The 23,962-nt window shown below is 43.7% G+C and overlaps 1 protein-coding gene across 3 annotated transcripts in view; it reads left to right on the plus strand.

Annotated features, from left to right (window-relative positions):
- The window catches only part of NIN (ninein), a 326,206-nt gene that overhangs the window by 24,124 nt on the left and 278,120 nt on the right, over nucleotides 1–23,962 (plus strand). For all 3 annotated transcript variants that reach the window (XM_069208677.1, XM_069208679.1, XM_069208678.1), the window contains exon 2: nucleotides 3,028–3,231. In XM_069208677.1, the coding sequence (XP_069064778.1) occupies nucleotides 3,049–3,231 (183 nt within the window). In that variant the 5' untranslated portion in view covers nucleotides 3,028–3,048. The remainder of the gene's footprint in view (nucleotides 1–3,027; nucleotides 3,232–23,962) is intronic.

The raw sequence follows: 23,962 nt of genomic DNA on the forward strand, positions 1-23,962 counted from the left end.
AACCCAGTAGAGCATTCATGATAGGGCAGTGGGTCAGCCCACTTCAGCCAATGGTTAACGTCCCTTTGAGTGAGCATTCTGCTGACACGCGCAGCAATATACACACAAAGTAGGCCCTTTCAGTGCCGGATGCTACTGTGGCAATTTGTGCTTTTTTAGACCACAACATATTTTTTATTGTAGACATTTATTTATTTTAACTATTCTCGAGAGCCTGGCAGCTCCTCCAGCAGTGAAGATTTACCATAACAAAACAAGCAGTGGCAAAGCCAGAAGGCTGGCAAACCATCTCCAACCTGTTGTCTTTGCCAGTGCTCGATTAGAGTGTTCATTTATGCATTTTTATATAGTGCACAAATTACCCAAAGGTGCCACACCACTTACACAAGGTCCAGCATTACAAAGTAGCAGTTTAAATAAGCACGGACCGTTACATAAAGTCCGAAAGAAATCATTACAGCAGGCAGAGAACTACAAGTGTTCGCGGCGTAGGCAGTATGGGCGGATCATAAAATGTGCAAGTAGCTAACCAGTACCCACACAGGTGTTTGAGCCTGAATTTGGTGTGGAAGTTTTTGTACTGTTTGTTTCTTAGCATCTGTAAGGTGTACTCGCTTCGGAAGGCACATGTACTTCCTGACCGAGTTAGGCGTCGGAGAGAGATTGCTAAAGTTGGGTGATGCAGCCGTGGTCAGGGGGCATCTTTGAAGTGCCCCAGGTCTAATTGCCTTTCAGTTCCAGGCCTCTGCCGCTCCCTTGTTGCCTCAGTTGTGCAGATCACAGCGTGTGACCCTTTAAAGGGCTGTTGTTGCAAGTGTTGCGCTGTTTATTGTCGCCTTGTTTCCAAATGTGTTTCAGCCCGACTAGGGGGATCTGTTGGCGTCTGGAAAAGCATCTCTGAAAGTACTGCGAATAAGTCGAAGCAAGAGATCACTCCTAAACCCCAACTGACTTCCCAAACCAGGCTGTTTCGGAGACTGCAGTCTGTGGCCGCCCGTTCTCTCTGACTGAGGCAGGCTGAAGCCTTTTCCCAACTTGCTTTGCTGAAAACATCTTGAGGCCTGACCTACGCCGCCGGGCAGGGTGTGTTTAGATATGTCTTGGGTTGTTTGGGCCTGCCGACTCTGTTTCTAGAAAACTGCTCTTGCAGAGAGGCCTTAGTAACCAAGGAAACGGGATACACAGTCCAGGTGAAGATACGAAATGTACACGCCCGTCTGTCGTGTTTTTATTTGCGCTTCTCCATCGGTCATTTGAAAATATCACGAAAGGTACAATTTTTTTTATTATTTTTTTATGTTTTAATCTGATACATGTTTTGTTTAACCTGGTACCATGGGGTTTCCATGATGCTGTGAGTCGCCTCCATCCACGGCCGCCTCCTCTCACAGCTGTGGCCCCCACTCCTGAGTTCCTTGCTGTGCCGAGGGTGGCCGTGATACCTTCTCTTAGCCTCAGTGAAGTTTCGCCCTGTTAAGAATGAATCCATATTATTCACTTTAAGCGCTATGAAGCTGAGACTACTCCCTATGCAGCGCAGTCAGATTGCCCATGGTAGAAAGAGTGCGACCACCCAACACAATATGAATGTGAGAGGCGAGTCTAGGGCCCATCTTGGCTCCAAGAGCCCTAACACGAGCTGAGCCATCAACATATATTGTGCAACAAACGTCACAAATATGAGTCTTCAAAATTCAAAAAGGTGTTTGTATTCGACTTAACCTAAATTTCACTTTAGAGCATTAGATTGTACCACTGCATTTACCAGCATTTTTGGAGGGATAGTTTCTAAGTGTGAAATTTTAAAATATTCATGCCCCTCCCTGCTCCAACAATGATGCAGTTGGTGAACCAAGAGACACGCAGCTGTTGTGTATCCTGCACATGGCCTGCGGTGTTATCATGGATGATGCAATATTAAAGTCGTTTAAAACATTTGAAAGAGGTTTTTATACAGCAGCCATCTTGAACTGGTGTATTCCAGGGTGCTTTCAGATGTGTTGATGAAGAAAAAGGCGGAAATTGGAATAAGTACATTTCCCAGGGTCATACAGTTTGAAGCAGGGAAGACAGGATTTTCCCCAGGTTACCTGGATGTGCAACAACCTCTAGATGGGGTATTTCTCACTCCCATTCCACATCGGAGGTTAATACGTTGTTGTTAATTCTTTGAGGAGCTTCAGCACTATACAGTTAAGTACAGGTATTACATTATATAAATCAAGGTAAAATACTTCCTTGCAAATAACTAATGTAATTAGGGGGTGGAAGAAACCACAGGAACTCTCGGCCTCCTTTTTGCTCGAGGTTCCAAGAGGAACTCAAGCTGAGCTGACATCTGGCTCCAGCCTTCAGTGGCTTTCTCACCTCTAGTGTTACATGTTAGTTTAACTTAAGTAGCGCTTTATACTGCTTTCAAGGCGCTACGGCGCATTGGCAGATAGGTAGCAGTCTACACCATAGTGTGCTTGGTTGGAAGGATGTTGAATTGTAGTGGGGCATGTGTGGGGAAATGTTTTGGTGTTGTGCGTAATGACCAGAGTGACGCGCTTATCCTGTCGTCTGCAGCTGTGCTTCAGCGTGCAGGAACGCATGGATGGGTGACGTGTGGTACACATAGGTTTTATGTATGAGCATCAGAGGGGCGTTTTGCCGCCGTGCCCGATAGTGCGTTGCTCTCCTCGTGTTGGTGCCATTGGTCCGCAGAGGTCATTTGTGGACTGGAGTAAACAAGCAGTGTAAACCTCTTTTCCACCCACTCCCTCCCAAAGAATGCAATACACTTCTACGTTTGCAGGTTTCTAGTCCAATCTATGAAAAAATCAGTCCTGTTTGACTCTGCTTAAAAAGTTGTCGGTGTTGTGACACCCAGTGAGTGTGATGAAACTTCCTCCATTGACAGCTTCGTCTCCCGTTACTTCCAGCCAGTAAATAACATTTTAATAATGTATGTGTCGTTTATTTTGACTGTTCGCTTTCGGAGTTTCAGTGACGTGACTGCTTTTTGTCCTCTCCGTTCTTCCGTAGGTGGCTCTGCTGTGCTATGGGATGGATGAAGCAGAGCAGGACCAGTACGAGGCCCGTCTCAAGGAGCTCTTCGACAGCTTCGACTCCACGGGCACCGGGTCCCTCGGGCAGGAGGAGTTGACGGACCTCTGTCACATGCTACAGCTGGAGGAAGTGGCGCCCACGCTGCAGGAAGCGCTCCTTCGAGACAATCTCCTGGGCAGGGTGAGCGAGGCCAGCTGGCTGTTGATGGGCAAGACATGGAGGGGAGGCAGCAAATAGTTTGATTTCAAGGTGTAAAGTGTAACCTTGACACCAGTTTTTGTTTACAAACCTATATCTACATCTTTCTGTGGCTTGTGTTACGTGTATTTGTAAAGCACACTATCACCTGCAAGGGTCTCCTGGCACTGATCAGGTGTGCGTCCTGCCCTGCCTACGGATGGTGATTTGTAAAGCCAGGTCTTCAGCTTCTTGTGGAATTCAAGAACAGAGGAGGACCCTCTGATAGGGAACGAGAGGTCATTCCACGCTTTACTGCTCCTGTCCTGATCTGGATCTGTGTATGCTTGGAATGTGTGAGCGTAGGAGTCCTGCGGAGGTGTCCGGGTGGTCATGAAAGGCGATGTGACTGTTCAGGTAGGTGGAGCCTGAATTGTGTAGAGCCTTGAATGTGTGAGGAGTTTAAATCAAGTGTGTGTGTGTGTGTTTTTTTTTTTTTTATCTGGAGCCATTGTAGTTCCCTGAATTGTGGTGGGGTGTGAGTTCTTTGTAGGAGGTTGAAGGAGTCTGGCTGCTGAGTTCTAGATGGTTTGTAGTGTTCTAGTGAGCTGCTTTGTGATCCCGGCATAGTGTTTCCATAGTCCAACTTACTGGTGGCTAGGGTGTGAGTGACTGTATTCCTAGTGTAGGTTGGGAGCCATTTGAAGATCTTCAGAACCATCTTCAGGGTGTGGCAATAGGATGCAGTGACTGCGTTGACATGTGTGGGCATGTCGAGTTTGCTGTTGATGATTGTTCCAAGGTTCCTGGAGTGGGTTCTGGGACCAAGTTTGGCAGGCCAACCAGCTTGTGTCCCATGGTGAGGTGTTTTTGCTGACAATCACTACGTATGTCTTGTCTGTGTATTCAGCTTGAGACAGTTGGCTTTTGCCCAGTTATCTGCTTCGGTCATGAAGGTGGGAAACTTGTTGCTTGTTTTGGGGGTCTTGCCCAAATGGAAGAGTATGAGTTTGCATCACCTGCATACGAGAGGATGTTGATGTCTTGTGCGCAAATGACATTTGCCAGATGGAACATGTATGTGTTGAAGAGGGTAGGACTGAGCGATGAACCTTGAGGCACTCCACAGATGAGTTTGTGGGCTTCTGAAGAGTAAGGTGCCAGGCTGGCAGCTTTCCTTCTGTATGTTAAGAAGGAACAGGTTCTGCAGATAACTTATCCTTGGATGCAAATCTCATGTAGATAGGTACCTGATGATGGAATGTGAGACTCTCTCTCTGCAGAAAGGCCCAGAAGAATGATTGCTGCCAGGTCTCCTCTGTCAAAGATCATGCAGATGTCATCTGTGGTGGCGATTAATGCAGTTTCTGTGCTGTTTGGGCCTGAATCCAGACTGCATAATGCCCAAGAGCTGGTGGTTGCTGAAGTGGTCGTTGAAGTGTAGGTTGATTATTTTCTCTATGACCTTTCCATGGTATGGTAGGATCGGCATGGGCCTGTAGTTTGAAAGCGTGATGGGTCCGCTGATGGTTTCTTGAGTGGGACATGACAGCATGTTTCCAAATGTCCTGTAATGTGACTGAGTTGAATGAGGTATGGAGGATGGGTGTTAATGCTTCACTGATCTGTAGGAGTCCTTTGAAGTTGTAGTGTTGGCAAGAGGCAGATGGAACATCCCCTCTCCCCCACCCCCCTAACCCCGGCGAGTGGACAGTCTTTGTGGTACCACCGATTCCAGTGATGACGGCAGGCCACGAGGTCTGGGTTCATTCATCAGCCGGGATGGGAAGTTGTGTTGTGACGGTTTTGGGGTCTGAACGAGGGTCGAATTGATGCGTTTAGGTAGTTTTGTTCCAAGAGCTTGTTGCACAGATCTTGTGAGGGGCGTGATATTTTTGGAGGTAGCATGAGGTGCAGTGAAATCTTTGATGGTGAAGATTTCCTTGTTTAATGTTGGTGCTGATGCAATCTGGAAGTACTGTGTGCTTGGTATAAATTTATAGATCCCATATATCAAAATGCAAATGTTATGCACTTTTTTCTGTGTATCGTGGCATTCCTCATTCACTTGATGTCTTGTTTCTGTTGGTGTCAATATGCAGACTACTGATTGCTGGTTGTGGTTTGTCCAAATCCAGTAGGCTCATCGAGCAACAGGGTGGAGTCTTGGGAAATTCAGCCAGCCCTTGATCTTGTGGTTCAGTTATGTTGTTCATGTCAGTCTCTGTAGACAAGTGTTTTAGTTACTTATTTCCTCTGTCTTTTTTGTCCCAGTGTTGGTATGTTCCTTGATTATCTACTAATGGAATCGGGCAAAGCTCTCACTGTCACTTTGTCTTGTTTCATACTGAATACTCTGAGTAGAATGTTAAAAGGGTTCGTCCCCCATAAAGGAGAAACCTGTTAAGCTAGAGTTGACTCGGTAACAATTGCCAGCAAAAGGCATTCCAGAATGTTCCTTTATTCCATGTTGTCTGCTTGGGCTTCGAGATCTATTGTGACATAATTCACTGGGTGGCTTTAAGGAATCTGAGAGAGATAAATACCGTACCTTCAGGGACCAGGGGCACTGCGTCTTTAAGCAGCAGTGGCCGGACAGAACATTGAACTGCGCAGGTGTAATAGTGAATTTAGATTTTAGAATCTTGTGAATGGAACGTTTTCGGTCGGCTTACGATCAGAAGCGTTTTTGTTCGTTAGGAGCGTGTGTGAGTGCTCCAATAAAGGTTACTTGCTCAAGGACATCGTTGTTCCTGGTGTCATTAATTATACAACATTTTGGCGACGATTTATAAACCAGAAGCACTCACCACAGACTTGAGGATTTTCACCATCTTCAGCACTTTGTAGATGGCAGACGGAGACGGTTTAGGAGGGTTTAGGAGTGTTCCTGCATTCCGGTGATGTTGGATTTCTAGGAGGATAGATTCAAAACTTTCAGGAACAGGAAGTGGTGAGGCAGAACATTTATTTTTTGACTGAACTGCATACTATTTCTCTGAATTGGCAGTTGTTTGGCAGCCATCTTAGAGACAGTGTTCGTATGAAAGATTAGTAATAGAACAACGTCATTAATCGGCAGCCATCTTAGGTTAACAAGTTTTTTTTTTTTGTGTTTTTTTTGCAATATCAAAGTGAATTTAAAGGCACATTATTGCAGTTTAAAAAAAAATAAAACAAGAAGAAAAACTCTCATTTATATTTTCTATCCTTGACTATTCAGTCATAATGAATAACATTTGTGGTAATCCTCCTCCGCCATTTTTAAACTCTGCTAATGAGGCTACTATGAAATGGGAAAAATGGTTCAGACATTTTAAAAACTACATGTTGGCAATTAATGGAGATTCATTTGAATCACACAGAAAAAAAGCGTTACTTCTCAACTTAATTGGCTTGGAAGCTGAAGACATCTTTGAGCATTTACCTCCAGTTCTACCACCATCTGGCACAGACGCTAGAGATTATGACTGTTTTTCAGAAGCTGTAGATAGGTTTAAAAAAAGGTTTTCAGAGGAACCACACATTGTTATGGAAAGGTATAAGTTTTTCACACGTCATCAACAACTTAATGAGTCAGTTGACTCCTATATTTCTGCTTTACGAATTTTGGCTGCACACTGTGAATTTGGAGAAACAGCGGATATTTATATTAGAGATCAGTTAATTATTTTCTGTTAGAATAAAAAGATTCAAGAACAATTGCTTAGACAACGCAATCCCACTTTGAGAGAAGCAATTGACACGGCTAAGAGTGTTGTATGTACAATAAAATCTTTCAAAGCCATTAATGTGGATGACATTAACAAAGAGATTGCAGCTGTAGCTTTAAATGATACAGAGAAATATGAGGCTAGTAACAAAGGAAAATTTTCTAAAGGAAAACAAGTCCGTATTAACAAACAAATTTCAGGATACAATGTTAGTAAGACATTTTGTGATAAGTGTGGTTCCAAAACACATGCATCTCAATTCAAGTTTTGCCCAGCCAAAGGCAAAGAATGTTTCAAGTGCAAGAAGATTGGTCATTTTGGCAATGTTTGCAGATCGGTAGCCAACAGAAGAATATCTACGCTGGAGGAATCAAAGTTTGATAACGAGATGGAAGATCATTTCGTTCTCAGTCTTAAGGAAAAGGTTTCATGCACAAATAAGTCTGATACAGAAAAGACCAGGAAGGGAATTAACTGCACTCAAATTGACAAAGAACCCTATATTCCACCTGATTGTGAAATCGTCATTGATGGATTGAATGTGAACGTTTTGGCAGATTCTGGATCACCATATACTATCTTATCAGATCAGTTTTTTAATGAAAACTGGGATGATAAAAAGTTAGAACCAAATGATGTCAAAGTATATGGTTTTGGGGGCAAAGAGATTGATATGCTTGGGTTCTTCATAGCGGAAATCAAATTTTTAAACCGGTCAATTATTGGAAAAGTATATGTTGCCATTGATGGGTTACATGTTATTGGTTGGCGTCATCAAAAGAAAATGGGAATGGTGCTCAATCCAAATCCAAGAATCCAGTGTATCTGTCTGATAATATACAGTCTGTCCAAGTTTTGAACACAAGTACATATAAGTTGGAATTGTTATTAGACCAATTTAAAAATTTGTTTAGCAAAGAGTTAGGTAAGGTGACAGGATTTTCACATCCCATTCAACTTATAAAAAATGCTGTTCCTATCAAACACAAATTAAGGCATGTTCCACTTTCGGTCAGTAAGGAGTTATCTGAGATGTTAGTCAGAATGTGTAAGGAGGATATTATTGAGCCTGTTGACGCTGCAGAATGGGTTTCCCCAATTGTTCTGGTGCGGAAAAAATCAGGAGATTTGCGTTTGTGTGCTGATTTAAGATCTGTGAACAAGCAAATTTTGGTGGATTGTTTCCCACTTCCACGCATTCAAGAGCTTTTCACAAAGTTAGAGGGTTCTAAATTTTTTTCAAAGATTGATCTGAAGGCAGCATACCACCAAGTAGAGTTAACTCCCGAATCTCGTTGCATTACCACTTTTATTACTCCAGATGGTGCTTTTCAATATAAACGCATGCCTTTTGGTTTGGCATCAGCTGCTTCTGTTTTTCAAAAATTGATGCATTGTTTATTTAAGGATGTTGGGAATGTCATTGCTTTTCAGGATGATATTTTGATCTACACAGCTACAAAAGAGGAACACTATACGAAGTTGGACAAGGTGATGTCAATCCTAAGTGATAGGGGTATGACGATTCATTTCGACAAGTGTACATTGTTAACTAATGAAATAGACTATTTAGGTCATTCTATTTCAGGAAAAGGTATCACACCTATTAAGAATTCTCTACAGGTGATACAAAACATGGAGGAGCCCAGAAACAAAGACCAGGTTCATTCCTTTTTAGGCCTATGTGAGTACTATGCTAAATTTGTCAAAAATTTTAGCGATTTAGCTATGCCTTTACGTGTATTACTTAAGAAAAATGAAACATTTAGGTGGTCTAATGATCAGGTTGATGCTTTTAACAAGTTAAAGAAGTCTATTGTAAATTCGAAACCACTTTCTCCATATTCTGTTGATGCAGTAAATGTTATTACTGTGGATGCAAGTTCAACAGGATTAGGAGCAGTATTAACTCAAGTCAAAGGGAATGTTGAACAAACCATTGCTTTTGGTTCTAGGGCATTGTCTGAAGCTGAGTGTAGATACTCAATTATTGAACGTGAGGCACTTGCCTGTGCGTGGTCTGTTGAACACTTTAAAATGTATATATGGGGGAAACATTTCAAATTGAGAACTGATCATAAACCACTGATTTCTTTATTATCTAAAAATGGCATGGGTAGAGCGTCTTCAAGACTCATACGTATTTTAGCAAAATTGTATGAATACAAATTTACAGTGTCTTATTTGCCAGGTAAAAGGAATCCCAGAGCGGATTGTTTTTTGAGATTATCTGGCAGTAAGGAAATGTCTACAGATTCTGAAGTGATTGAAGAATGTGTTGTTGCAAGTGTGAGAGATGCAGTATTGTCGATTTCTGAAGTCATTTCAGAAAAAGAATGGGTTTCAGCATATGACAAAGATGAAGTTCTTGGAATTGTGAAGGGTTTTATCATAAAAGGTTGGCCACAAGAGAAATCTTTAACAAAGGATTTACAAGTTTTCTGGAAAGTTAGAAATGAATTGTCCATAGAAAATGATTTGTTACTTAAGGGTGAATGTTTTGTACCTCCTACAGAAATAAGAAGAAAGTTGATTTCTATAGCTCATATTGGACATTTAGGACAATCTGGAACTATTAAAAAATTGAGAGATCAGTTTTGGTGGCCGTACATGGATTCAGAGGTAGTTGTTTTCATTAAGAATTGTTTGTTGTGTCAGGATTCTGATAAAGTTTTGAAGACACAGAAAACTGAGGTTAATGTATTACCGTTTCCATAACAACCATGGAAGGATTTAGCTATGGATTTACTTGGTCCTTATGAAGGTATTAGTTTGGAAAAAGTGTATATATTGGTTATTATTGATTATTTTTCCAAATGGGTTGAGTATAAGTGGATTGAGCGACCCAGTACTGATGAGGTAATTGAGTTTCTAAACAATTGTTTCAGAAAAGGTTATCCTGATAGTATCACTACTGACAATGGTACACAGTTTACTTCTTCTAAATTACAAGATTTCTTGTCTAATTTAGGAGTTAAACATAAACGAACTGCTTTATATGCACCCAATATGAACGGTTTAGTTGAAAGATTCAATAGAACTTTAGTAGAGGCAGTACAACTGGCTCTAAATGCTAAGATTAATGTTAAGGAACATGTTGCACAAATGATTTGGTCTTATCACTGTACACCTCATTCTTTAACTATATTTTCACAGTTTTTGATGTTGAAAGGAAGGAAACCAAGACTAGGTCTAAATCCATCTTGGTTGCAAAACAATGTACAGATTTATGATATGAATAGGATATACAATGAGGCCAAGGTGAATGTTGAGTTTAAGAACAAAAATAATTGCAAGGAAAATGGACAAAGGAGTCTAAGTTTAAATGTTGATGATTGGGTTAAGATCAAGCTTCCCACACATGTCAGAAAGGGAGAATCAAAGTATTCAAAACCTTGGAAAGTTATTAGGGTTGGGAGGTCTTCAGCTATGTTGAGTAATGGTTCATGGTGGCATTGTTCCAGATTAGCACGTGTAAACTTTGAAGGCTGTCACAAATTAAGTTATCTATCTGATCCTGATTTTGGGTGTGAATCATTCAAGGCTTATTCAAACAGTAGAACAGGTTATACCGACAATACTTTGTTGGGTCATCGTGAAGAATATAGTTCTTCAAATGTTAATATGAATGAGTTTGGTGTCAGGGCCAGCAGACATAAAAAAATTGCCAAACAAATACAATGATTACATAATGTATTAGACAACATTTATTTAGGGTTTTTAAAAAATTATATTACGAGGTCTTATCTAATGTAAGAACGTATATTACAAAGTTTATTGCAGTTTTTATTTTTTATTTGTTTTGGTTTTATTCACTTGTTTATTTCATCTTGTTTATTTGAAAAGAAGGAGATGTGTAATAGTGAATTTAGATTTTAGAATCTTGTGAATGGAACGTTTTCGGTCGGCTTACGATCAGAAGCGTTTTTGTTCGTTAGGAGCATGTGTGAGTGCTCCAATAAAGGTTACTTGCTCAAGGACATCTTTGTTCCTGGTGTCATTAATTATACAACAGCAGGGCTGGTGAAATTAAATGTACCTGTGTCATTGTAAATAGGCAATAAAAGCAACTCTTAAGCTCCGCGGAACCTGGGTATACAATTAAGGAGGGCAACAATGGTACCTATCTGAACCCTTGTTGCCTTCCTCAGTTGTGACTAGGCAGCCAGGACTGGCATGTAGGTGTTTAGAGAAACGCCTCTTTGGCTTGGGTTCAACGTCTATTTCCGATTTAGAGAAACTTGGAGACTGAGGCACCAGAGCGCAGACTTACCACAAACCCGATGCTTCATAGCATCTTTTGTGTCACCTCTGTGCTATCCACAGCGTATAGGAAATCTACCCTTAGGAAAGCAGAGGTCTCGATGGTTGTGGAGGGCACAGACACGGTTTCCATGGGTAATGCTGAACGTCGGACTGTGTCACTTCACAGGGTAGGCCTTCACTTCATTAGTGCTGACACTGGGTGTGGGGAACCAGGACCCTGTAGCTTTCTGTTACTTCCCCGTTTTAGATGCCCCACCTTTTCCTGCACTTCAATAAATGCTCATATCTATTAACATACATGGATCTGATGGCACATTGAGTTTGAGGTGGAGTCACCGGTGTCTTACAATATCTGAGTTCCTGGAGGGAGCTTGGGCGTCTCACTTTTGCTGCTCTTGAGGACTCGTTGTACAAAGAGATGGATGGCTGTCCAGCTGGAGTGCAATAGTACTCGATGCAGCGGGACACCAGTTCAAAATAATAGTCGACCATGCATATAGTGCACTCTCCACTGACTGCTCCAAGACCCAGATAGTGGCCTTACAGATGCACACTCTGATACAACTTGACATTAACTTTAAAGTGACACATGGAAGTGTTAGAGGTCCAGATGCCCAATTCATTTTGGTCCCAGTCGTTTTTATGGCTTTAGAACTCCTGTTTTATTTTCGCTAGTTTGGGTACATCGTGTTTGTCCCTTTTTAAATGTTCTAAACACTCAAAGCAGCCACTGGCTCTTTGGCTTATGGTTTTGGGTAAAGGCTCACCTAGACCTTCAGTGCAATCCACAAACAAATACCAGGGATGGAGCCTGGCCTTCTGGAGGGTGCAGCGCCCATGGCAGTGTTTTCCCCCAACCCCCACCCCTCACATAATTGGGAGCATGCTTCAACAGCATGCATATGTTAGTAGCTCTGCAGTGCAAGGAATTGCAACAGGGAAGTACACTCACCCGCTCTTTAAAAACATTCACATCTTTAAAGTGCCCTACTTGATCTTAAAGACTGTTATAAAGTAAACCAGCATTGCAATGCAACGGGTCTCGCATTTGCTCAAGTTAGAGCTATTAGTGTTGTAAACTCCTAACCGGACTTTTCTTGCAACATAAATTGGAAGAAAAAAAACGAGTGCGATCGTGCTATGTAAAACCCAACGCGATCGCACTGAAAACCAAGCACTATCGAGCTATGTAAAACCCGATCGCCCTGCTTGGAAAATAAAAAGATAAAGTAGTGCAGAAACCAGGCTGAAAACATGGAGCCTCTTATGTTTTCATTAGTTGGCCGGTGTGCTCTAGGAGGGCTAAACACCGGAAAAGGCATGACATACGCATGCCTTGCACTAATGAAATTGAGCACATTTTAAAAGGCAAGCCCACGAACCAATGAAAGTGACAGGCGTGACATGGACGTGGTTAAAAGCCCAAAGAGAAATTATAACCGGGACGGATCACTTGTGCGCTCGACCCCAAACAATGCAACTTTTTTTTTTTTTTTTTTTTTTTCCTTGATTGAAGCGTGGCTTACTTTTCCTTTTGTTACTTGGATATGGCCACTGGTGCTTTGCCTCACTGTCAGTTAAATCTCTGAGGATATTGCATCACACTTTCTTTACAGTACAGATGTCTTCCTACAATCTAAAGAGGGCCCACCCATTCTCCTCAGCCACCAGCTAAGCCTAAGCGCCTCTGTTTCATTTGCTGCTAAGAGTGCAGCAGCCGAAGACTGCAGTTGCTGCCTGGAGCAGCCACCATCCTTGCACGTGCCAGCACAGCCCTTTCCTGGATGAAGGTCAGAACTGTTGGAGGAAGTGAAATGAATGAATGTAGCTCATTTGGGATCATGTTCTAGGAAGAAGCAGGGGGTAGCAACAGTTCATGGTCGCACCCCAGGTGAGGAAATTGGTGGGCTTATGCAGGCTAACAAAGTGGATAGTTTTGAGGCACTCTCGTCAGATTTGTAAAGTTATTCTTGTGGGGGCATGGAAAAGAAGTTTATTTTTTTTTGCACGTAAGGGAAATGTTATGTTACTGTTGTTTTACTGTGGATGAAGCCGTTTTATTTTGAGGCCATAGATGCAGTTTCACATCAGTGTGAAGGGCGAAGTTTCTTGTTGGATATGTGAGACAAATTTGTAGTCATTTTCTATTTTTTTTTTTTTTTTTTTTTTTTTTTCAGCTGGGCACAGGTGTGCATTTCAAATCAACACCATAAAGATTTATTCAAATTTAACAGTTGTTACAGGAGATTAAAAGTAGTTGGCCAAGTTAAAATGGGCATCAAATAATGCAAGAGTATTAATATAAGGACTATGTCCAAAGCAAGTAAATAGCTAGAACCAAGGTGTAGTCAAGCAAGAGAACTAGCATGAAATCAGCACAAAGAGTTTAAGTAATAAGTCAAAAAGAAAGACTTTTGCATAGTTCCAAAAGCAAGAAAGGTCCAATTATAGACGGTCTGGTGTGGCGTCTGCCTTTGTGAAAGTAACCAAATTTATGATTGTGGCTTACATAGCAGTTTACATGACATTTTGTGCAACAAATAAAAACATTAGACCGTACAAATGACGAACGTTTCCTAGAACAGATTGTGGCACATAGCTTTGAATTTGTTAAAGTACACAAACATTCAGTACATGGCTTCCTTCTCGAGGAACATAAATTATTACATTTTAGCTCGACAAGTAAACGGCACCATGAAATGAGTTCTATTTTGTTTATTTTCTGAAATTGAAACTCAGAAGATAAAGATGCACATAAAAGCTTGTTCCTGTAATTTAAAAGCACAAGTCTTTCCTGAAACTAAGGTGAATATTAATGCAAACTGAGTAGGCTGCAGTCACATTTAACTAATATTTGATTATGCTAACTAAACGTATTTAAATTAAATGTTCTTTGAATTAAAAACGCGCTAACAGTAGTTTTGTGGAGTGTACTTTTGTACATCCAGTTTATGGTGTGCCTTTTTCTTTTGATTACCATCCCACCTCCCCCATCATTCTGGTGCATTTATCTTATTTGAATGCACCGAAGAGTGCTCAGTTACTCCAGCCACATTTGTTACATTGATAAGCCACTTTCAGTGCACGTAGTCGTTGGCGGCTTTAAGGTTCTTGGCAGCCACCCCTGTGATTATCACATAGCTTTCTCTGTTAACTTCAAAATGCTACCGCACCATTCATTATACAGTCCTTTTTTTAAAACGGGTTTATTAGTTTTACAGAAATTAATGCTCGACAGATGAACTGCCCTGTAAAAGGCCATGCCCCTGTTTTAGTTGTTAAACAGCGCCCGAGACAACGCTGTGTACCACTCATCGCAGAATGTGTCCTCTTAAATGCGGGCGTCGGCCACTGGCCGACGCCCACACACCCTCCCTGGTGCGGGTCACGACCAGTGGCCGACACCAGGAAGGGCATTAATAAATCCTCGGGTGCGTCGCACCCGAGGATTTTTTTTTTAAATTTTTTTTCCCCCCCCGGGAGACACGGAAGCTACCGTGTCTCCCCCCGCCCCCCACCCGCCCCTTTGTGACGTCAGCGCACCGCGAGGCGCGCTGACGTTGCAAAGGTGTTTTCCCCATGAAAGCAGGAAGCAGCCTTGCGGCCGCTTCCTGCTTTCATGGGGAAAACGGCCTTTTTCACGTTCGGGAAGGCCTCGTAAGAAAGGGGAGAGTCTCCCCTTTCTTACGAGGCCTTCCTGAAAGTGTTTCCTGGCCACTTTCAGGTTTCCTGGCTCCCCCGATCGCAGCACAGCTGCGATCGGGGGGGTCAGGAAACATTTTGAAAAGGCCTCGTAAGAAAGGGGAGACTCTCCCCTTTCTTACGAGGCCTTCTGAAACTGTTTCTGGCCCCCGATCGCAGCTGTGCTGCGATCGGGGGCCAGAAACAGTTTCAGAAGGCCTCGTAAGAAAGGGGAGAGTCTCCCCTTTCTTATGAGGCCTTCTGAAACGGTTTCCTGGCCCCCGATCGCAGCACAGCTGCGATCGGGGGGCCAGGAAACCCCACTAGACACCAGGGATTTCACTTTTGGGGGGCAGCCCCCCCCCCCGGAAAACGGGCCGCCCCCCCCGGATAATTTTCCTAAAAAAATAAAAAGGTAGGTGCCCCCTGGGGAGGGGGGGGGGGCGCGATCGCGCCCCCCCCCCCCCAGGGGATTTTTTTTTTTTCAAAAAAAAAAAAAAAAATGAAATGACAGGGGGTCGCCCGTGGGCAGGGTGACCCCCTGTGGGGGCAATTTTTTTTTTTAGATGTTGTAGGGTTTCCCTGGGGGCCATTTTGGCCCCCAAGGAAACCATACAACAACTAAAAAAATATATATGTATATATCTATATATATATATATATATATATATCTATGTAGATAGATATATCTAGGTACATGGATATATCTATAGATATATCTATGTAGATATATATTTATATATATATATATATATATATATATAGGTAGATCTGTATCAAAGAGATTTATAAAGCGCGCTACTCACCTGTGAGGGTCTCAAGGCGCTGGGGGGGGGGGGGACGGGGGGGAGGGAAAGGGGCTAGGAGGTTCACTGTTCAAAAAGCCAGGTTTTGAGGCCCTTCCTGAAAAGAAGTAGGTTTTGGGTCTTGCGAATGTGGGTTGTGAGTGCGTTCCATGTTTTGGGTGCAATGTAGGAGAAGGATCTGCCCCGGTGGTGGTGTGTTTGATGCGGGGGTCAGAGGCGAGAGAGAGGTCAGCTGAACGGACGTTTCGTGTGGGGGTGTGGAAGGTGACTCTCGTTGAGGTAGGCAGGGCCTGTGTTGTGGAGTGATTTGTGTGTGAGGATGAGGATCTTGAAGGTGATCCTTTTGTCAATGGGGAGCCAGTGGAGGGATTTGAGGTGTGGAGAGATGTGTTCGTGTCGGTGGAGGTCGAGGATGAGTCGTGCTGCTGAGTTCTGGATGCGTGTAGTTTGCACTTGAGTTTTAGAGTGGTGCCGGCGTAGAGGGCATTTCTGTAATCAAGCCTGCTGCTGATGAGTGCGTGAGTGACAGTTTTTCTGGTCTCTGTGGGGATCCATTTTAATGTTTTTCAGTATACGGAGTTTGTTGAAGCATGAGGAGGTAAGAGCGTTGATTTGTTGGGTCATAGAGAGGGAGGAGTCTAGGATGATGCTGAGGTTGCGTGCGTAGTTGGCGGGGGTGGGTGCAGGGCCTAGCGTGGTGGGCCACCATGGGGGGTCCCAGGTTTTTTTGGTGAGGGCCAAAGAGGATTATTTCGGTTTTGCTTGAGTTGAGTTTCAGGTGGTTGGCTGTCATATATACATCACTTTTGTCAATATGTGTGTGGTTTCCCTGGGGGGAAAAGGGTCCGACTTGTCTAGTGGCAGTTTTAGTGCCATAAAGAAGCGCAGAAGGTTTATATGCCTACTGCAAAGAGCACATCTGTATTTTATGTAAATAGCGGAGTACATTAGCAAAGTCTATGGAGAGATGAAGGGCACTTTTGCTGGGTGGTAATGAGGGAATCCGAGGAGGAGGGAGTGGGAGCACCAATAATGATTGTTGGACTGGGCGCAGGAGGTGCTAAAGACTGTGACGAATGGTATGTGACAAGGTGTTTTTTGAGTGTCTTGAAAGTACGTGCTGATTGAGGGAAGAAGCGCAGGTAAGGTGGCCTCTACTGTTGCACGTATCTCACACACACCATCGATTTTGTGACTGTCTACGTAGGCTAGTGTTTTAGAGCAACAGTTTAGCCAATAGCAGAGATGGCATCTTGATGGATGACTGCTGCCTGCACTCGGGTTATAGAGGACCGCTCTGACATAGGATCAGAGACTGAGACATCAGATACTGAGGCAGCATCTGAGGGATAGGACAATGGCGCAGACTCTGGGAGTGATTTTTCAGTCAGAGGAGTCCCATTCGAAAACTCCTCTTCCAGTACATTATGAGGGAGGTGATGAGGACAGTCCTGCTGTCCCTTCGCAAGCTGTTCGTGCAACTGGGTAATAGTGGGTTAGGCCAACCCAGACAGCAGGTGAATGCGGCGGCAAGCAGAGAGAGAGTGCTCTCTTGGGAGCTCACCAATTTAGTTCAGCCCCAAATTCCACCACCCAAATCATATTGTGGAGACATCAAAATTGTCTATGGCAAAACAAACTGGTTTTGTAAGGCAGGCACCTGTGTTTTTGGTCCTGGATTCGGCGGCCATATAGAGAAACACACTAAACCCAAACATTTCTGGAAACTAGACATTCGGGGGAGTCCACAGAGGTGTGACTTGTGTGGATTCCCCAAAGTTTTCTTACCCAGAATACCCTGCAAAGCTGAAATGTTGAGAAAAAACTCTATTTTTCTCGCATTTCTGTCACACAAACTACAGGAATATGCTGGGATCCACAACATTCCTACCACCCAGTGACTCCTCACCTGTCCTGATAAAAACACTACCCCACTTGAGTGCCTACACCTAGTGCCTGTGTCAGGAATGGATCACCCCAGGGTCAACAGCTGCCTCACGTAAGGACCAACATTGACCGTTGTGTGATCTATTCCTGTCGCAGGCACCAGGCCTAACCACACAAGTGAGGTATCATATTTATCGGGAGACTTGGGGGAACGCTGGGTGGAAGGAAATTTGTGGCTCCCCTCAGATTCCAGAACTTTCTGTCACCGAAATGTGTGGAAAACGTGGTATTTTAGCCACATTTTGAGGTTTGCAAAGGATTCTGGGTAACAGAACCTGGTCCGAGCCCCACAAGTCACCTCATCTTGGATTCCCCTGGGTTTCTAGTTTACAAAAATGTGCTGGTTTGCTAGGTTTCCCCAGGTGCGGGCTGAGCTAGAGGCCAAAATCCACAGGTAGGCACTGTTTTCTATGAAAAAATGTGATGTGTCCACGTTCTGTTTTGGGGCATTTCCTGTCGCGGGCGCTAGGCCTACCCACACAAGTGAGGTATCATTTTTATCGGGAGACTTAGGGGAACGCCGGGTGGAAGGAAATTTGTGGCTCCTCTCAGATTCCAGAACTTTCTGTCACCGAAATGTGAGGAACTTGTTTTTTTAGCCACTTTTTGAGGTTTGCAAAGGATTCTGGGTAACAGAACCTGGTCCGAGCCCCGCGAGTCACCCCTCCTTGGATTGCCCTAGGTCTCTAGTTTTCAGAAATGCACAGGTTTGGTAGGTTTCCCTAGGTGCCGGCTGAGCTAGAGGCCAAAATCTACAGGTAGGCACTTCTCAAAAAACACCTCTGTTTTCTTCCAAAAATTTTGATGTGTCCACGTTGCGCTTTGGGGCGTTTCCTGTCGCGGGCGCTAGGCCTACCCACACAAGTGAGGTATCATTTTTATCGGGAGACTTGGGGGAACGCCGGGTGGAAGGAAATTTGTGGCTCCTCTCAGATTCCAGAACTTTCTGTCACCGAAATGTGAGGAAAACTTGTTTTTTTAGCCACTTTTTGAGGTTTGCAAAGGATTCTGGGTAACAGAACCTGGTCCGAGCCCCGCAAGTCACCCCTCCTTGGATTCCCCTAGGTCTCTAGTTTTCAGAAATGCACAGGTTTGGTAGGTTTCCCTATGTGCCGGCTGAGCTAGAGGCCAAAATCTACAGGTAGGCACTTTGGAAAAAACAGCTGTGTTTTCTATAAAAAAAATAGGATGTGTCCATGTTGTGTTTTGGGGCATTTCCTGTCGCGGGCACTAGGCCTACCCACACAAGTGAGGTATCATTTTTATCGGGAGACTTGGGGGAACACAGAATAGCAAAACAAGTGTTATTGCCCCTTATCTTTCTCTACATTTTTTCCTTCCAAATATAAGAGAGTGTGTAAAAAAGACGTCTATTTGAGAAATGCCCTGCAATTCACATGCTAGTATGGGCACCTCGGAATTCAGCGATGTGCAAATAACCACTGCTCCTCAAAACCTTATCTTGATCCCATTTTGGAAATGCAAAGGTTTTCTTGATACCTCTTTTTCACTCTTCATATTTCAGCAAATGAATTGCTGTATACCCAGTATAGAATGAAAACCAACTGCAGGGTGCAGCTTATTTATTGGCTCTGGGTACCTAGGGTTCTTGATGAACCTACAAGCCCTTTATATCCCCGCAACCAGAAGAGTCCAGCAGACAAAACGGTATATTGCTTTCAGAAATCTGACATCGCAGGAAAAAGTTACAGAGTAAAACATAAAGAAAAATGGCTGTTGTTTTCAGCTCAATTTCAATATTTTTTTATTTCAGCTGTTATTTTCTGTAGGAAAACCTTGTAGGATCTACACAAATGACCCCTTGCTGAATTCAGAATTTTGTCTAGTTTTCAGAAATGTTTAGTATTCCGGGATCCAGCATTGGTTTCACACCCATTCTTGTCACTAACTGGAAGGAGGCTGAAAGCACCAAATATAGTAGAAATGGGGTATGTCCCAGTAAAATGCCAAATTTGTGTTGAAAAATTCGGTTTTCTGATTCAAGTCTGCCCGTTCCTGAAAGGTGGGAAGATAGTGATTTCAGCACCAGAAACCCTTGGTTGATGGCATTTTCAGGGAAAAAACCACAAGCCTTCTTCGGCAGCCCTTTTTTCCCATTTTTTTGGAAAAAACAAAATTTTCACTGTATTTTGGCTATTTTCTTGGTCTCCTCCAGGGGAAACCACCAACTCTGGGTACCATTAGAATCCCTAGGATGTTGGAAAAAAAGGACGCAAATTTGGCGTGGTTAGCTTATGTGGACAAAGTTATGAAGCCCTAAGCGCGAACTACCCCAAATTGCCAAAAAAGGGCTCAGCACTGGGGGGGGGAAAGGCCCAGCAGCTAAGGGGTTAAATAGGATGGGCCCTAGTTACTGACAAACCCACAAGTGACCCAAACTTTGGCACTTCCTTTAATTCAGTGCCATGAAAGAAGTAACTACATTACCTTTGCCCGGATTAGAAAAAGTGAGTATGGACATCTTTACTTTGATTCACAATAGTGAAATAAATACTATAGTTGACACACACAGCACAAGTCTTATAAAATGAATGGGGAGAAGCCAGTTGTCATAGGTAATGAGAGGTGACCTGTCAGGAAGTGATGTCACAACCCTAGGGGAAATCGGAACGCATCTGTTTTACAGCCAGTGGTTCATGTTCTTGCATTGCAACCTGAGGAGGATTGTGTCTTGTCATCCTCGTAGGAATATGTGGAGACATCTCCATCTCTACACTGTTTTGGCCTAAATTCCTATGTTTGGAAGATGTTGACATTGAAGCGGTGTACATACGCTTTGATGAAGCTTAGAGATCCATGTGTGACCTTCCAGCCACACGCTGAGATCATAGTATGGTTAACCAGGGCTTTTCCTCCATATTAATCGGTGAAATGAGCACCTGGGTAGATTGGCTAATGCATAAATACATCTTTTGTGAAATGAAAGAGCTATATAACTATGTATTGGAAATCGTGTCGTCCTCTTCATCTTAAGCCTGATTTATTGTGTTACATTACTGTTGTTGTGAAGGTGTGAGTGTTTGCACTTTATTACTGTTGTGAAGCTTATGTTTGCAGTACCCCTGGTAGTGTTTTTTTTTTTTTTTTATCCCAATCAAAGCCCAGCAAAACGGTTCCCTTTGCCCATCCACACCTACCAAAAAATGGGCTCAAATGTCTGTTATGGGTGACTGAGACACTCATTAAGTAACTAATACAGAATTGAAGGGGTGGGAATGTTCTCCTTCAAATAGCTGGGGACACCAAAGGTGGCTCCACCAAGTATCCTTAAGTATAAAGTGGGCACAGGCAGAGGAGGTAAAAAGCATGCAGAGACACATTGTTCATGCATCTGTTAGAATATATTTATTAGGTAATCCAAAAGCCGGGGTGCTGGGATACAAGGTATCCTTGCTCCTCAGCTTACATTTCCGCCTTCTAAGGAGCCATCCAATGAATGGCACCTATTACATCTCAAAACCCAGGCAGCCCTTATCAGACCAGGCAAGTCTAGAATGAATGTTTGTGATAGTTAGGTATGCAGGGATGGGGAAAGGGAACAGTTTTTGTTTCTTCTCTACTTTGGATGGCCACTTTAAGGGTAGGTGGACCGTTGACCACCAACCCCCTCACAATACATGCTATGGGTACTCCGTCCACCATGCACTGGTCATGTCCCATTTGGGCACATTCAGCCAGTCCTTGCTTTTTACCGAACGCGTGTTGAATTCTTGATATTGTATATGACATCGATAGTGTGATCTCAGGAATCCCAGCCTGTAAAGTGCAGGTGTCCGAGAAGCCAGGCCTGCGTGAAGGTGTTACACATCAGTGTTTTTTCCTGAGCCCATCATATCTCCTGCTTTCTTTTTATTTACAGCTTCTTGTTTAACTGTTAATACCTGGCAACTTGAGCCATCGCTGTTCTATGCCAGTAATTCTTGCTCACTCGTTCAGAAAACCGAAGTGTAGCGAAAACAAAAAAGCTTGGTTCCTAGGCAGGTTTCCATGGAATCGCTGGTAAACAGTGGGTTCCATTTGACACGCCTACTTGTCATTTGGCACAAAATAATGATTGGGTGAGACCTCATGCTGGCAGCTGTCACAAAGGGCTGCCAGCCGTTGTTTAATAAGCAGGTGTGGGCTTTAACTTATATATACAAGTATGTTGTGTGGAATGCATGGCCCACTTCCTCTAGAAACCTGTCACTCAAGGGCTTTGTGCAAGCCATTGTTGCTCCCGGTTGAGGATGAAGACATCAACTCTTGGCAGCCGGCACGGTGTTTACTCACTGCTTAAGATGAAGATGTTGACTATAAATACCCAACATTTATTCTTTTATCCAACCTGAAGTTGGCTTTCTTTAATGTTGCATAATTTTCAGGTTGGCGCCTCCTTGTGCCTTGCATTAATGTCCACTATAGTTAAATTACCCAAAACGTGCCCGTTGAGAACTGAGGCTTCTTTCTCCTTTTTGTTACTTCTCAGCTTGCCCCACCTCCTAATTTTTCATCCCTTCTAACCCTGCTGTCACCCACTGAGCTTTGGAAGCCTGGTTGGGTTCTCTCGACTAGCTTCTGCCAAGCATTGGACTTGGCATCTCATGTCAGTCCCTTGAAACGTCATCAAAATTATGTGAGATTCACCAAGGGCCCCCTTCACTCAATTGTGCAAAACCAAATAAAAGCCCTACTAGTTTGTGATTGAACGACTAATGTCTGGCAGTGAGAGATGGAGAATTGTTAGTTTGTTTTGAAGGTACTTGTTGCAATTTTGCTTGCTTTCCATCTGTGGAAACCTATATAGTTTAAGGCTTGTCTGCCTCCTAAATGCTTCCTCAAATGTAAGCTGCAGTTCTGTGATGGGGTAACATCTCACAAGTGCACAGTGGGATACACAATAAGTAATTAACAGTGTCCCAGACCTCTGATCATTGGAGTACTTGACTTCTGGGAGGGATTGTGTGTGTGTGTGTGTGTGTGTGTGTGTATATATATATATATATATATATATATGTTCGATGGCATGTGTAGCTGCAGATACACATGCTGTGCACATCCCGCCATCTAGTGTTGGGCTCGGAGTGTTACAAGTTGTTTTTCTTCGAAGAAGTCTTTTCGAGTCACAAGATCGAGGGACTCCTCCCCTTTCGGCTCCATTGCGCATGGGCGTCGACTCCATCTTAGATTGTTTTCTTTCTGCCATCGGGTTCGGACGTGTTCCTCTTCGCTCCGTGTTTCGGGGCGGAAAGTTAGTTAAATCTCGGAAAACTCGACGGTATTGTTTGGGATCGGGTTAGTTAAAACAGATCGACACCGAATTTTGAAGAGATCCGGTGGCCCTTCGGGGTTTCGATTTTCCCGGCGGGGCCTGGTCGGCCCGACCTTGTGCGTCTTCAAGGCTAACGGAACAGACCCCATTCCGCTTCTGCCCCGAATGCCACAACAAGTATCCTTACACAGATCAGCATCTGGTCTGTAATTTGTGTTCGTCTCCCGAACACAAAGAGGATACCTGCGAGGCCTGTCGAGCGTTTCGGTCGAGGAAAACGCTAAAAGACCGGAGAGCAAGAAGACTTCAAATGGCGTCTGCGCCGGCAGGACACCAACACTTGGAAGAAGAGGAAACCTTCTCCATCGCGGATTCGGACTCAGACGAGGCCGAAACCGAACAGATGCCGAAAAGCGTGAGTAGAACACCCCTGGCCAAAACTCACGGAAAATGCATAAAAGCCCAGAGGACGCCATCACCAGCAGGCCATGGCTTAACCCGAAAATTAGGTGACCGGCCATCGGCACCAAAAAAGGGCACGCACGTGTCAAGTCTTCCGACTCCGGTCGAGATACCGGCACAGAACAGGCTCGAACCCGAGACACCGGGTCAGAGCAATCTCGACATCGAGAAACCGGCACTGAAAAAGATCGGCATCGAGAAATCGGAACACCGAAAGCCAAAAAAGTGTCTTCGGAACCGAAAAAAACGGTTGAAAAAGTTTCTATACCGAAACATCCGGCTTCGGAGCCGAAACCAAGTTCCTACACTGAGGAGCAGGGACTGTCCTCACAATTGCAAGGACACAAATTTGGCCAAGAGTTGGAAGCTGGGGAGCCAGATTACACACAAAGAAGGCTCCACATTAAAAAAGAAACAGGGAGAATAAGAACTCTCCCTCCAATCCGAATGAAAAGGAAACTTGCTTTCCAAGAGAAAGACAAACAGCCACAAGCAAAGGTGGCAAGACAAGTAACACCGCCACCATCACCACATCGCTCACCACAACCATCACCAATGGCCACTCCACCAATGGCCACTCCACCAAT

Source organism: Pleurodeles waltl, chromosome 9 (assembly GCF_031143425.1).
Source record: "Pleurodeles waltl isolate 20211129_DDA chromosome 9, aPleWal1.hap1.20221129, whole genome shotgun sequence".
Lineage (NCBI taxonomy): Eukaryota > Metazoa > Chordata > Amphibia > Caudata > Salamandridae > Pleurodeles > Pleurodeles waltl.